The sequence below is a fragment of the Crotalus tigris genome, unplaced genomic scaffold, assembly GCF_016545835.1.
Source record: "Crotalus tigris isolate CLP2741 ecotype Arizona unplaced genomic scaffold, ASM1654583v1 scf7180000017731.4096049, whole genome shotgun sequence".
In the NCBI taxonomy this organism is placed as follows: Eukaryota; Metazoa; Chordata; class Lepidosauria; order Squamata; family Viperidae; genus Crotalus; species Crotalus tigris.
In genome coordinates this window covers 327883-343789 of record NW_024096599.1, presented here as the reverse complement: position 1 = coordinate 343789, position 15907 = coordinate 327883, and the positions used below count along the sequence as shown (strand labels likewise).

The window sequence follows — 15907 nt, the reverse complement described above, 5'->3', positions numbered from 1 at the left end:
AGGTCTACCTATGATGACAATTACAGGCCTCTCTCATCTTTTTAAGTGGGAGAACTTGCACAATTGGTGGCTGACTAAATACTTTTTTCCCCCACTGTATTTTAAAAAATACAATTCCCAGATTTCTTGGCAATGAGTGCTTCCAAGTGTAGTGTATGTGGAAACCCAACTTGTTTGTTTTTAAACTTTTACATGGGGAATTACTGGAAGATATGTTAAAGAGCTTATGGTAAGTTTCATTATTTTATTTATTTATACCCCCACCTTTATTATTTTTATAAATAACTCAAGGCAATGAACATATCTAATAGTCTGTCCTTAACTGGGCTGGGTTTCATGCGTAAGCAGGGCTAGAAACTACATTCTCCTTGTTTCTAGCCTGGCGCTAGAAACTGATCTATCTTTCTTTCATTATGTTGGCTTTTCTAATGGAGAACTCTTTCTTGCAAAAATTCTCAAGATTCAGTTGAATAATTCAGAATAGATTATTGTTGACCTTAATAGATGAAATTATTTGCGAGCAATTATTCATTTAGTTAATAATAACTAAAAAAAATAGAAATTGCCACTTACTAAGATCTTGCTGTACCTTGTATAACAAATAAAGCTGTTGCTGCAAACAGCATTTCAGCAATTGTTCATATTTTTGGATACAGGCAATTATTTTAGTTTCCAGTTTGTGTGTATGTATCTATGGAGTGTGAAGTGCTTTATACACACACACACACACACACACACACACACACACACACACACACACACACACAGTATTTCTTTTTCCTGTTTTTTATGTCCATTAAAAACAGCAATGCATTTTATATAAATTGTGTATTTGCTTATGAATCAGTATAAATTTAAAAATGCTTCTCCTTAAATTGATAAATGCTAATATGCTTTCTTAAAATATAAATTTGTTGCAGGTATTATCTCTGCTTGCAGCTGCGAGATGACATTGTGTCTGGACGATTGCCATGTTCTTTTGTCACACTTGCACTATTAGGCTCCTATACAGTTCAGTCAGAGCTTGGAGATTATGATCCTGATGAATATGGGAGTGACTATGTCAATGAATTCCGCTTTGCACCAAATCATACTAAAGAATTGGAAGATAAAGTAATAGAGCTTCATAAAAGCCATAGGTGAGACATGCAATGGGAATCTATGTATATAAATAATGGGCCCATGGAAAGTCCTGGTCTACTTTGCTGTGCAAATTGTCTTGACTCTATTCATTCAGGTGCCTTAGCTTTAAAAACCAAAACTTTCTGCCTTAATACCTCCACTTAAAGCAAATCCCTTTGATATAGCAAACTGTATCGCTTTAGCAAAAGTGCCAACTCATTGACTTTAGCATATGCACAGGCATGCATGGAGAATCTACATTTTGAAGAAAATAGTTTCTTTCATGAAGCAATTTCACTTTCACTTGTTTTTATGTGTGTGGTTTTTTTTCATATTGATTAACTTTAGGGGAATGACACCTGCAGAAGCAGAGATGCACTTTCTGGAAAATGCCAAAAAACTGTCTATGTATGGAGTAGATCTACATCATGCCAAGGTATATATTTTATTCAGCAGTCTAAAAATTCGACCTCATGAGTCTTCCATGAGGTTTGATAGATTATTTAAACAGAACTCAAACAAGAATAATAATACAATAAACAAAGCAAAACATTAATAATTACTAATAAAATATAAGTAAAAAAATACAAAAAACAAGTTTTGATAACACTTTCTTCCCTTTTCTATTTTTCTACCAATACTAACCACTACCTAAATAATTATATTGTATTTTGCACTTAAAAACAGTATTATTGAGGCTGGGCTTTCATACCTTGAATGAAAAATATGATTGATTTAGCAATATCACTTAAAATTATATACCGCTTCATAGTGCTTTACAGCATTCTTAAAAAGTTTACAGAGTCAGCATATTGCCCCCAACAATTTGGGTCCTCATTTTACCAACCTCAGAAGGATGGAAGGCTGAGTCAATCTTGAATAAGTCAGGATCAAAGTCCTGGCAATAGGCAGAGTTAGACGGCAATATTGTATTCTAACCTCTATGCCACCGTGGCTCTTTATTCTGTGATCTATTTGGGTTTTTTGGTTATCTATGGTCGTCTTCAATGTTAAATCAATACACACTCCTGCTTCTTCAAAATTCAACTTTCATCGACATAGAATATTTCAGGAAAACTATTATATTTGTGATTTTGATCTTTGTAGATATATACAAATCACAGCATTTGAATATCTTCTCCAAGTCCTTTTCCTGCTACCCTATAAGTGTTACTGTGTGGTATATTAAATTAAATGACTGTTTACAGGGTTCAGTTTAATTTTGATGTCAGCTTATTGATCATGAATGAACCATTAAGTTTTAGCTTTGTAGCTAATTATGTCCCTTACATTGAAGTAGTCCTTAGCATTGCTGTAAAAGATTTCACTAACCAGCTGCACTAAGAAAAATCGATCTTCCTTTAAATTATGCATTTAATTAAATTACTTAATATTAACATATTTATTTTTTAAACTATCTTTCTCCCCAAAAAAAAGATTATTTGCATAAGGCTTTAGTAAAATTATTGTATTCATGTTTTTAGATTTTTTTATTTTGTCTTTATTACTTTTACATATAAGTCAAGGCGGCAAACATACCTAATGCTCCTTCCTCGCAATCACAATCCTGTGTGAGGTGAGTTGGGCTGAGAAAGTAGCTGGTTCAAAGTTACACTGTCAACATTCGTGCCTAACAGGATTAGAACTCACAGTCTCCTGGGTTCTAGCCTGGTGTCTTAACTAATAGATCAAACTGGCTATTTTTTTGACAATTTATAGTTGATGAAGAAGTTAAAAAGTTTTGGATCGTATCAATGCTCCAGTATCATTCTGAATAAAATATTTTCTAAAATGAGCCAGATGCATAATTTCAAAAGCTCTTCCGGCAATTTGCAAGCAAATACATAAATTAAGAGTAAAAAACAACTTTAACTTTCACCTTTTGTTAATTGTCATTAACAAATATAAGTTAAATAAGCATCTTTGGGCAAATAAATAACCAGCAAAAATCTTGGTCAATACAGCTATCAAAAAAATTCAAAGAATAATATAATTATATCTTTCTAAAAATGTATGAATATCAAAATTGAGATCATTGAGGCCTGTGTAATAGTCTAAAGATGATTAAAGATAGCAACTATATTGAAAATTGTTTTCTTTTGCAGGAATATTAATATACAATTTCTGTCCCCCCAATTCCAAATGTACAGTAATTTATTAGATAATAACCAAAAGGAAGTAGCAGTTGAGAGGAAGCAGGAAACAAGTTACTTCAACAATTACTTTATGTAATTTAAATATTTGTAATTATGTATTATTATATGTTTAATAATTAGCTTTCTTCCTAGCACAGGGGTTTCATACATATCATTTGTATATGTATGTATGTAAACAAATTATGATTTGTTCATTAAGCATAAGAAACTTAGTTTCCTCTGGAAATTCTCTGTATGTTTTTGACTACATGGTAAAAATGTGATATTTAATTTACATGGTCTCATAGGATGTAAATAAACTTTGTTCTATCTAGCTGATGAACATAAATGCCAAGAATAAATAAATAACATTTTAATTGTGTTTTTCTAACACTCCATGCTTGTAAGAATAATATTATGTGCATTATTAAAATTATGAAAAAATATAGTGAAAATGAATATCATAGCTGATAAATAACCTGTGGAATTGATTTTAGATTAAAATAAATATCCAATCTTTTTTCAGGATTCTGAAGGAGTTGAAATCATGTTAGGTGTCTGTGCAAGTGGTCTCTTGATTTATCGAGACAGACTCAGAATAAACAGATTTGCTTGGCCTAAGGTTCTCAAAATTTCATATAAGAGGAATAACTTCTACATCAAAATTCGACCAGGTGAAGTAAGTAAAATTGAATGAAATTGTTCCTCATGTTTCTTATGTCTATATATTGAATTTTACTTTAGAAATTAATGCCGTGTAATGTATTTATACATTGGCCTTTAAATATTTTGAAACTTGACTTTTCAGCTTCTCCCTTTTACTTGATACCACTGCTGTAACTCCTCTCTGTTTTCTGCAAGGATAAAAAACAGAGATTTGTAATACAGTATCCAATATGCTATACTTTATTTATCTATTGTCGGTTTGTCTGTTATTAATTTAAATGTGGTTATTATTTTTGTTTATTGTGGTAGTGCAATGCTTACAACCGATATTGCTATCCTAACTACAGATACTACCGGTAGCAATCAATCCTTTTTTGTCCCAATGGGAATCCATCACTCTATTTGGGGTGATACAATAGAAGATAGGGAGAACACTGGTGAAAATCTGTTGTATAATAGAAAGCTAAATCTCTGTAGCTTCCTTTAGAGAGGCAGCATCATCTTGGGATGTATGTATGTATGTATGTATGTATAATTTAAGTGGTTGCCCATCTCACAATGGCAGTAGGGCAATTATAAATATTAAAATCAATGAATTGTGTTACAAACTGTTACCCAAGATGCCTGATGTAAATACTGCACCTAATCATAAAACTGTACTAGCAGCAGAACTTAACTAATCTTCAGGTTCAAACTCCAGCGAAACATTAATGATATTTGGGGATGAACTTGGGAGACAGGAGGAAGACCTGGTTGGATAAGAAACTAGAGCTTACTGTTTTTTGTAATTATTGGTTAAGAACCCAGTATATGATATTTTATGACATTATATTTAATTGTTCTCTCTCTTCTTCTGTAACATTTTCATATAACATTCTCATATTAAATAAGATTTCATGGATTACTACAACTATACAGTGTCCTGAAACCTATTTGTTTAAATGAGATCAAATTAAATCTTATAATAATTAATAGTTCAAAATAAGAATGTAACATAAAAGAACCAGTAATATAAAAAGCATTGGGTTAAAAGCCAGATAAAATTCATGGCCCAAATTATTGTAATTAACCTGTGCTAATGTGTAACCTTGACTGTGAATTCCTAGTCCATTTATAAGTAATATATTCATATTGATATGAATCTATAAAGATAATTCATTGTAAAGAATTCATATATTTTTATTAGAAATTAAAAAAGTAATTATTTTTTTTTCTTTCCTAGTTTGAGCAGTTTGAAAGTACAATTGGATTTAAACTACCAAATCACCGTGCTGCAAAACGTTTATGGAAAGTATGTGTTGAACATCATACATTTTTCAGGTACAAAGTCCTTTTTAATGAGTTTCTTCAAAGTCTGTCACAATGAAATAAGAATAAATTGGTCAAAGGTATATAAACAGATATGACATTTTTTTGACCTCTGATAATGCCTGACAATTTAAAAATCTAATAGAAAGACACCATGCCTATTAATCACAAAATTTAAGTAAATTCTCAAAAGAATAGTTGAAAGCCATGTTACTAAACATCTGTTCTGTTTTTGATACCCAGTAAAATTAAAATACAGATTTTATAGAGAGAGAAAACCCCACATGTTGGAGATGGTACCAATCCATGTATCAAGTTACACTCAAGTTTGAACCAAATGAAATTTTTCTAGGCATTGAAGCATACTGTCACAACTTAGTGAGCCACTCTTCCATTGAAGAGATCAAACAAGCTTTCCAGTAAAAAGTATATGATAACAAATTCATGGATTTGATGGCCGCGGGCCTATCCCAGGTCATCTATTGCCTGGCTTGGGAAAGTAGACACACCATGTGGATATGATCTTCTAGTTGCAGCAATGGCAATATGATCTGGTGGAAGATTTATCATTATTTCCTCTGTCATGGTGAGACCAGGGCTTACTATCCTTAAGATTTTCCAATTCTGCCCTCCTCCCCATGGAGCTCAGACCTTTTGGAATGGTTCACTCTTGGTGACTGATACATGCACTCAGGTTCTAGAGGGAACTGGAGGATGTCCCACAAGATCTTCTTTATGGTCCTGTGGAGGCTCTGACCACAGCCTGGAATCAGAAGGCAGCCAGGACCCTGGACAGTATCATTTATGTGCCCATCATTCCCAGTACTTTCTGTGATTCATGGAGGAATTGAGGGTGTTAAAAAGGGCCAAGAAATGGCTAGAGAACGACTGGGGTAAAACGAACAAATCTGTCCGACCACAGACCATTAAGGCCTATCTCATGGCGGTAAGAGCAGTGAAATGCAAGTATTTCTCTGCTCTTATTGCATCTGCAGAGTGCTGCCCAGTAACTCTGTTTGAAGTCACCCAATCCCTCCCTAGGGAAGGAGGGCTCATAAGAACATTTACAGGATTGGAAGAATTTGTCGAGCATCTGATGGATAAAATCGCTTAAATTTGTTTTCAGTTGGAATCCAAACATGGAGCAGGATCCTCACCCAGGGAGAGGGGACTTAACAAGTTATCTAGAAGCAGTTTGACTCTGTTGACGTGGATGGAATCATGGATCTGTTAGTGTAGCTTCTTGTTTAGATTTCTGCCTCGAGGAGGGTGACTTGCAAGTGAGTTCAGCCAGTCATTAATACATTGCTGCAGGACCATTTAAGGAAGCCTTAGTTCATCCCTTCCTTAATCTGGCTCCCACAGATTTTGGATGCATTCTGTAAGTTAGCCTATTAGAGCTATTTTGGTTCAAAAGGGTGCCTTATTTTTACCCAGTTAAGGGCTACAGGAAAGAGAGTTTTAGTACTACATAAATTTAATCTTGCAAGCTACATAAATGATTAATTCTGCACTGAGTGAATTTTTTAGAGTTTTTGTCTTCATTGAAATAAAAGTGAAGCAAGAGGAGAAAAATTTGGGTTTATTCCTTTCCTGTATTTATCCCACATGTTCAGCTCATTCGTTATTATTTCATGATCTCTTATAGACCGTTAGTTTCTGTTTGTATCAACCAAAAATATATCTATGCAGACCATTTGAGTATAGATAACTAGGCTGTAAGAAGATATAATTCACTCTGGAATCTATGTTAAACAAGTGGCATGATAATGCAATTTATAGTTTGTGACTGCCAGTCCATTTTTTTAAAAAGAAAACTTATCAGTACATTCAGAATATTATTATTCTGGCCTTGAAATGGAGATGAGCACTGCCCCTATAGTCAGCAACGATCCGTAGGGACTCCATTATCTTTACCTTTACACCAAGAATATGTCTGATGTTATTTCTTATATAGTGTTTGGAAAAAATACAGACTGATTAGAATGACTTATTCTCTTTGCAAGTATTGCTGTGTTCATTAAAGAAATAGGTCCATCTGACAAACACATTATAGCTTGAAATATTTCAGACACCATTTTATAAGGGGTAATTGACAATAGTTTTTACTATACACTGCATTTTTAATAATGCTTAAAGTGATACTAAATATCACATCCCTTCAATTCAAGGATGGGAGAAAATAGTTTTAAAAACACAAATCTTTTATTTCAGTTCAGAAGCTCAGTTGTTTGTAATATTTATCCCTGTGTGATATATTCTAGACTCTTGCTACCGGAAGCTCCTCCCAAAAAATTCCTCACCCTGGGTTCCAAGTTCCGCTATAGTGGAAGGACACAAGCCCAGACCAGGAGAGCAAGCGCACTGATTGACCGCCCTGCCCCTTACTTTGAACGTTCCTCAAGTAAGCGCTACACGATGTCTCGCAGCCTAGATGGGGGTAAGATTTTCTTAATCATCCTTACTTGGAGCTTTGTCTCATTTTCTTTTTAAATAAAACATTGCATTAGAGGACAGATTCAAGTTTCTTGTAATCTCGTGTCCCCTGAGCTTCTTTGGATTACACATGTAAGTATGTGCATGATATATCATTTATTATAAGATGCCCGTTAAATGAATATTTGCCCTGTCGCTGTTTCTGGCTTATTCATGTGGCAGTTCTTAAGCTATGGAAGACTAAAACTTTAGTCCTCCACATTTGTTTCTTTAGCTGCTACTATTCTTCTTGCTACTGTATTTTTACCCTTTCTGTGCCTTTTTTTTTAGGGTCCTTTAGCTATCATTACTAGGATGATAAATGTACTCAGCTTGTATTTTAACATTGACTGACACAATATGCAAATTGAATATCCTTATGCTATGGTATTTGTTTTTTCCCACCAAACTTTATGATATAGTTCCAGTATTCACAAAAATGAATCACAATGTGAATCAACTTGGATGTTTGCTTGCTTATGTTCCATTGCCTGACTAGGCAATGTCATCCGGCTTGCCTGCCAGTGTTGGTGGAGTTTTCATTATTCAGAGAGTACAAAATCCAAAACCCTAGGGTATTACTGTAAGTTTGGCATTCAGACAAATTAGCCATCAATAGACACAAATAGATAAACCACATTTACATACCATTCAAAAGAAGAAAATAAAAAAACAAGAACACTTCCTCTCCATCAGCCAGTACCCAGATAAATAGGGATTAACACCAGACAAAGAAACAAGCAAGAAACTATCAGGGAGAAAATGAAACATCCACCAGCTCTGACAGGGCAAACTATGGATAATTCTCGACAGATTCACTTAATGACTGCATTAGTTCCTTAGCAACTGCAGTAATTCGCTTAACAGCTGTGTCAAAAAAAGTTATAAAATGAGACACATCTCATTTAACAACTGCCTTGCTTAGAAACAGAAATTTTGGGCTCAGTTGTGGTTGTAAGTCCCGGACTACTTGTATATAAACAGAAAGCAAACCTCATATTCACTAGCACTGATGATGTTATCTAGTTGGGTAGTGAAACATCTGCAAGCAAACAACTAGGCTCAGAGAGCACTTAAGATTGGGTAGTGAAACATCTGCAAGCAAACAACTAGGCACAGAGAGCACTTAAGACTCCACGGTTCAGCCCTTAGCTACATATATTGTATACTTCCATAAATCACTATATTTGAATGAATAATATTAAAAAGGGATTGTGTTAGAGAAAATAGTTGATGTATATTAGGCAAACATATATTTAGAAGAAATAGTTTAATTGCTGCAGATTTTCATGTGAATGGTTATAAATTGTCAAAGGTGACATGTGGAAAAAGTACAAATCAAGGAAAATCAAAAGTTATCCATTCTTAATCTTTGCATTTCAAAAATATTTTTGGTCAAGATAATAAACTAGTAGTTAGCATTCTTCCATACAATAGGGGGAAAATTGGTTCTATTGTTTATTACATACCATCCAAATTACTATATGTTTCTTTATGTTACAAATTGGTATAAGTATACTTGCCCTGATGACAAGTAAAAAAACAGTAGCTACCACATTTAGCCAATAGTTAAAGGACAGCAGAAATGGAACAGATTTGATTCTGAAAGTTTTTAGTGAATTGTCTTTTTTATTACTAAATTTAATAATTTGGGTTTCTGTACTATAAGGGATTTCCAACTGCATTTACATGACCCCCTAAACTGAATTTTATGTGACTCCATTTTCCATGAATAAAAATGTGGTTAAGCCAGAAATAAATATGCCATATTAATAATTAAATTTCAGTCATTGTAATAATTAAAACAGTGATAGGACTTACAACTTTAGAAATCCAGCATCAAAAAGTCCAATGAAATAATCCATGTATTAAAAGGAAAGGATAAAATCTCAGTTTTATTTTGAAGATACCAACTCTTATTCACTGAAAGAAAAGTGAATTCTTTCGTTCCCACTCACTCCACTGTTAAAATGCTGCATTTTGCAAAACACCAGTAGGTTAGAAGTTGCTTTTGGCATTCTCTCTCTCAGCATAGCTGCACCAAGATAACAGTCATAACTCATCTGTTTTTTTCCTCTCAGCCTTAGAAGATCCTCCCCTCATTCTTGCAATTTCAGTTTTTTTACTCTGTTGCAGACTGAGGGTCAAAGCTTTGCATAGAGACCCTGTCCCTTTTAGGTATGGTTAGTCTTCCTTTGAAAGGCAGATGTGTTAAAAAGACATTAAGACTTCATTAATGGTTCTGGAACTGTAGCTTTCCTTTGAATTCAACATACTTTTTGCATCAAACTGATAAACTTGCTGGGAAACAATTTGCACTCTTCAGCAATACTTCATTTATTGCTATGTGACCCCGCTGCAGGTCACAGCCTACAGATTGGGAAAGACTGTTACTCAGAAGACAAGTTTGGAGTCATTGATCTAAGTGGCTTTTTCCAACGCCATAGTTTTATTTACATTCTGATTTTTTTTCCAGTAAACTCCAAATGACTTGTGTATAATCAGAGTTGGATTTATTCAGCAAAAGTACTGATTCATAATCCTTTGAATTCATGAATCTCACTACTTGTAAATGTAAAAAAACTTTTTTATTCATTTGTTCATTTTAGTTTTTCCATATATACAAATTCATTATGCTTCCACTTTATTACATAATACAAATTACAGCAAAAAGAATATTTTGTGCTAGTTTTCTTCTCTTCGGATTTTTTAAATTCTTTATTTTATGTACGTCCTAAATGACTTGTATGTACTAAAGTCAATTGCACCTGTTTCATAGACCAGAAAAGAACTCATTTAGATTGAAATATTGAAAATATTTCCAGTAGCATACTTCTGATGGCAGATTGAATTCTCTCCACCCATTGCAGCTTATTTTGCCAAAACCTTATAAAACTATTCTGGAAAATTCAGGAGGCATCCTGGAAGATTAAGAGGGAATGGAAAAGTCATTCTTGTATGAGCAGATGTCTTGCATAATTATAGAGAGCTAATTTTCATCTTTTGCATGCATACTTTATTTTCTTAAAAATGATGACAATAAGAACTCTTAATACAAGTTCTGTGAGAAATGGTTAAAGGGTGTGGATATTTAAGGGAAGGGAAATTATGGTAGTTGTCTTTAAACCTTGTCGCATAGAAGAGGGAATGGAATTATTCTCTTGTTTTCTCAGAAGGCAGGACCAGGTTAAAATCACAAGAAAGGAAGCCCAGACTAGACCTCGGGATGAATATGAGCTGTCAGTCAATAAAACTGATTGCCAAAGGATGTGCTGAGTTTTCTTTTCCTAGAAGATCCAAACAATCAGACAGGAGAGTCAGGAGCCCCCAGTATCTTAATGATCAGAAAAAATCTTAGGAAGGAAACGCTCTCATGGATCAAGTAATTAAAAATGGTGTTGACTTTCAATCAAAATTCAGGTGCTTGGTAACTATATTTGTTGTAGATTTTAGGTTTCTGCCTTCTCAGCCAGTTTTTGATAAGCAATCAATGGGGAAGCCAGATTCCCTTAATGACTGCATGAGTCACTTAGCTGTAGTGATGCACTTAACAGCTGTGGCGGAAAAGGTCATAAAATTGTGTGTGTTTCATTGAACCATCTTGCTTAGTAACGACCATTCTCTTCCCAATTGTGGTCATAAATTGAAAACTACTTGTATATGATTACAAAATAATGCTGTTGTATTTTTATGTGCAAAGCATTTGGAAGAAGTATTTGGAACATTCGGCAGAACATACAGAGGTCCTATTTTATAATTGATCCTGCCTTTGTAAAATATCTCTTTATTTTGTACAGCCCTAATGTATGCCTTGTAAATTTAGCATGTTTCAAGTTGGTATAATAAAGGTGTGGTGAAATGGCCATTTTTTTCCTTTCTATAAATTACTTTTTAACTTACTCTTCAAAATCTTTTTTTCTTTCCAGTGAATTAGTGATACTTCTTTGAGTCTAGATGTCAAGCACATGTCAAGTTTGCAGTTTGAATTAACTGTGTTTAATTGCCTCTGGTTGCTAATTAATTTTTTTTTAAGAAAATACTTTCAAGTTGTCTATTAACCGTCTTTAGGTTCTCTACATAAGTATAGTGCAGTGTGGTCAGATAATTTTATTATTTTGAAGCTATTTATTCTAGGACAAATTTTTAGAAAAGAAGAGTCTAGATTTAAAAATATCTGCATGCATGTGAATATATATCAGACGTTAATACAGTAGTTGTATATGCATATACATACATGCATATTGTATTGTTTTATATAGGTATTTAGCATTTATGTTTCTGCATGTTTTAGAAACATGAGGCTTCCATTTCACTGGCAGACTGCTTAATGCTGCAAGACTGTGCTCTCTGGCCTGGCCATAAATCCCATTGAATTTAATGAGATTTACTTTTGGGTAGGCATGCACAAAATTAAATAATTAATCCAGAATATAGTTTTACTTAGCCTAATGAATCATCTGTTTAAGATTTCACCTCTTCACGTTGCATTTGCTTTTAGCCTCAGTGAATGAAAACCATGAAATGTACATGAAGGATTCTATGTCTGCTGCAGAGGTTGGTACTGGCCAGTACGCTACAACAAAGGGCATCTCTCAAACAAACTTGATAACTACTGTGACCCCAGAGAAGAAAGCAGAAGAAGAGAAAGACGACGAACAGATACAAAAGAAAGAAGAGGAAGGCACTCCAGTTTCAGCAATACGGCACGATACTAAGGTATAGTTTTATATATTTAATTTAATTCTATCAACTAAGCAATTTTGCTGACAGAAAGCATAAGAAATATTGGCAAATCACCAGTATTTGGTAATAAATAATTTGTGATTCTGTACAGTAGCTTTTTTCTGTCAATTTGACGATGAACACTGTCAATTTAGTTTTATATAGAGAACATGTTTCACTTTTGAATATGCTACATGTTCTACAATGTAAATAACTCTTTTCGTGGGTTATTGCATTTTATTTGGTGTTTTGAATTGCCTTTAAATTATTTGTCATTATAAGACAACTTCCTTTTTTCTTGATCTTATAATCAGTATTTTGGCATTGTTTGCTTCTACGTTATTGTCATAATTCATCTGAAATTACTTTTAACTCCAGATCATGTTAATTCTAGGTCTCCTATTATCAAAGAAATTGCCTGTTGGTAAACCTTCAGAAAATATTGTACGGAATGAACAGCTATGACTAGAAAGACTAGCTTTAGTCCCAGATCCTTATATAGTATGTCACATATTGTACAGACACACATATAGTGGCATAGAAGTCAGTATAATTGTATCACTTAGTACAATAAAATCAATGCTTATCAATGTTTGGGATGTGAGTCCACCCAGTTTAGACATTTGAGTCCAAGAATTTAAGGTGTTAAGTACCCACTGTGTTTCAACATGCTTTTATAAAGGTTTACAGATTTACTTTTCCATAATCTTGCTTGTCACATATTTCTCCCATAGTCAATTGTTTTCCAGCAGTTTTGCAGCACACCTCAGATATAGTAGGAATACACTCTCTCAGCTTAGATAGGCACATTTTGTGTGTGTAGGCCAGCCTTCCCGACAAAATGTTGTCCTTCCAAACTGGAACTCCCAGAATTCCCAATCACCATAGGTAAAAGCTGAGAATTGAAAAAGTTAAATTTAAGTGCCTAGGTGTGATAGGTATACATTATCACAGTAATTATTTTGGTTATTAGAAGGTAGATAGGCTGATGTTGCAGTATCTTCACAAAATTTATGAATTCACACTTTTTAAAAACTTACTCAGTTGATAAAAGGACTTTTTATCTCTTAAATATAGAAAATTATTAAAATAAGTAGAAACAAATTTATTTAGTGTTGCATTTGTCATTCATTTATAGCAGAGTTTCTCAACCTTAGCAATTTTAAGATGTCTGGTTGGGGAATTCTGGGAGTTGAAGTCCATACAACTTAAAGTTGCCAAAGTTAAGAAACACTAAATTAAAGGCTAAAAATGAAGAGTGACATTTATAATTGCAGACTATATTGCAAGAACTGTCTTGCTGTAACAATGCTTTTCATGTCCAATTGAATGCTCTTTTAATTTTTATTTGGCAATTAAAGTTCACTAAGTGATAATATGCAGGAAATATGGCATATTCTAGGGATTACATGTTTCTTCAAATGTATATTTAGATTTTTGACAACCACGATGTTTATTTTTATTTGTTAGTTAAAATTCCTACTGAAATTGTGTTGGAATATATAACTTTAAAGTGCTTAAGGTATTCACCCTTTGCAATAAACAGATGCCACAATGTAGTAATTATACCTATATTATTAAGGGATTAAATGATATGAGAAAAGAGGCTCAGAATAAATATACCAAGATAAGTAGTAAGAAAATAGGAAATAAATATTTTCCTATATAAATAGGGATTTATATCTTCTATTTTAGGACCCAATCTACTTTGGTTTTATATAGCTGCATTTAGGAGCAAATATCTTCAAGTGTGACTGTATCAAAAAATATGTAAACTTTCCTTACCTGCTGGCTGGTTTCAACCTCTGTCCTTCTGAAACTGGTATGCAGAAGTATAGAAGTGGGAATGCCCATTACAACGGCATGGACAATGTTTATTTTCCAAATATTGTTGAATCAACTCTTAGCAGGCCTAGCCAACATAATCAATAGTGAGGTATTCTAAAATTGCAGCATCTGGAGAGCCACAGTTCACCAGTTCCTCTGTAACAGGATGCACACCTGAAACTCCTTCAATAAAAAATATAACACTCATGTGAAATATTATATGCATTGCAGTCAGTGAGATTGTTTCTTTATACTATTTGTTTGTTTTTGCTCTATCAATAAGAGTTCTAGAATTTTATTCTAGGGATGTTAGGGATTCTTAATTAGAAGATTAATTAGTGGACAATTTAATCTGAAAATCAGTTTGATTAATTTATATCTAACCTCCCCATAACACTATTTCTGGAGTATTGGATGTGTAGGATTACTTAAATATTTAAATAACTTTTGTCTTCTGTAAAGGAATAGTTCATGATTTGCAAAACATAAAACCATTAACAACAATAATCAGTTATTACAAATGTTCATAGTATTTGAAGCAGCAAAAACCAGGGGGGAAAAATCTAGCAGTTGGTAATACTGATATAGTAAAGCATTTGCTGAAATTTCTACTTTGTGGAATATTCATATGAACAAAATAACCTAATTTCTTGGGGAAGGGTGTTGTTATAGACAGTATTGTTACAAGATTATGGTTCTGGAGCAGCTTATCTTAAAAGACTGTCATGTTTTTATCAAAAAACAATTTTCCCAATAGCAACGCTCCAAGTCATTTAGAATTTTTAAATTGCTAACCCAAACTTTGCATTCCATTTATAAATTAGTTACAAAGTTAATTTATAAATCAAAGCACAATCCAGGGGAAATAAATCTAAATGATTCGCAACAAAGAGACAGAAAGTCTTTGCTACTGTTTATTAATCAACTAGATTTTGTGGTTAGCATCGACAGTTCTTGTTGAGAAGGCCTCTTGAAATTTTCTATAATGCATAAGATTTCTTTTTTATTTTTTTGTATTTATTTATTTATATCCCACCAACACACCTTCTTCCTCCTATTTTCCCACAACAATAACCAGATGGGGTGGGATGGACATAGAGTAACCATTCCAAAAACACCCAGCTGGCTTTCTTGACTAAGGCGAGAGTAGAACTCATGGTCTTTGGTTTTAAGCCTGGTGCCTTAATTATTAGACCAAAAAGCATTCTCCATGGATGAAAATTTTGAAAATATTTGTTCTTTATTATCCAGATGCTGTTTCATAAAAATAAATTAAGAATTAAAATAATTGTCCGTATTCAAGGAGCAAACACAAATTGTTGGATTTATATAGGCTTCCTGTTCTGTTGCTTATGCTAGCACTGAATATTATCTTCCATTAACAATTTTTATGTAAGATACTATACGTGCTTCAATTTGAGAGATTCAGACACAGGTGAATGTAGCCTATTAGGAAAATTCTGGCATTCAGGTAAAAGAAAATATTCCGTATTCCTATACAGACTTCTCTGGAAGCAGATCTATTTCAATAAGATATACTTTGATGTAAATTCATTTTATAAGTTTGCTTATTATTTTTCAGGTAGACCTTGTTTAGAACTAAAGGAATTTAAAACAGAACTTTGCGATCTAAGTTCTTTTGTTTGAGCTAG

At 33.4% G+C, this 15907-nt stretch overlaps 1 protein-coding gene across 34 annotated transcripts in view; it reads left to right on the top strand.

Annotated features, from left to right (window-relative positions):
* Window positions 1–15907, top strand: part of EPB41L3 (erythrocyte membrane protein band 4.1 like 3) — a 125856-nt gene that overhangs the window by 89507 nt on the left and 20442 nt on the right. For 27 of the 34 annotated variants that reach the window (XM_039339129.1, XM_039339131.1, XM_039339138.1 and 24 more), the window contains exons 7-12: window positions 921–1139; window positions 1471–1558; window positions 3784–3936; window positions 5146–5243; window positions 7496–7671; window positions 12205–12422. In XM_039339129.1, coding sequence (XP_039195063.1) covers window positions 921–1139; window positions 1471–1558; window positions 3784–3936; window positions 5146–5243; window positions 7496–7671; window positions 12205–12422 — 952 coding nt within the window. The remainder of the gene's footprint in view (window positions 1–920; window positions 1140–1470; window positions 1559–3783; window positions 3937–5145; window positions 5244–7495; window positions 7672–12204; window positions 12423–15907) is intronic. The other 7 variants (XM_039339133.1, XM_039339149.1, XM_039339141.1 and 4 more) reach the window with 3 other exon arrangements.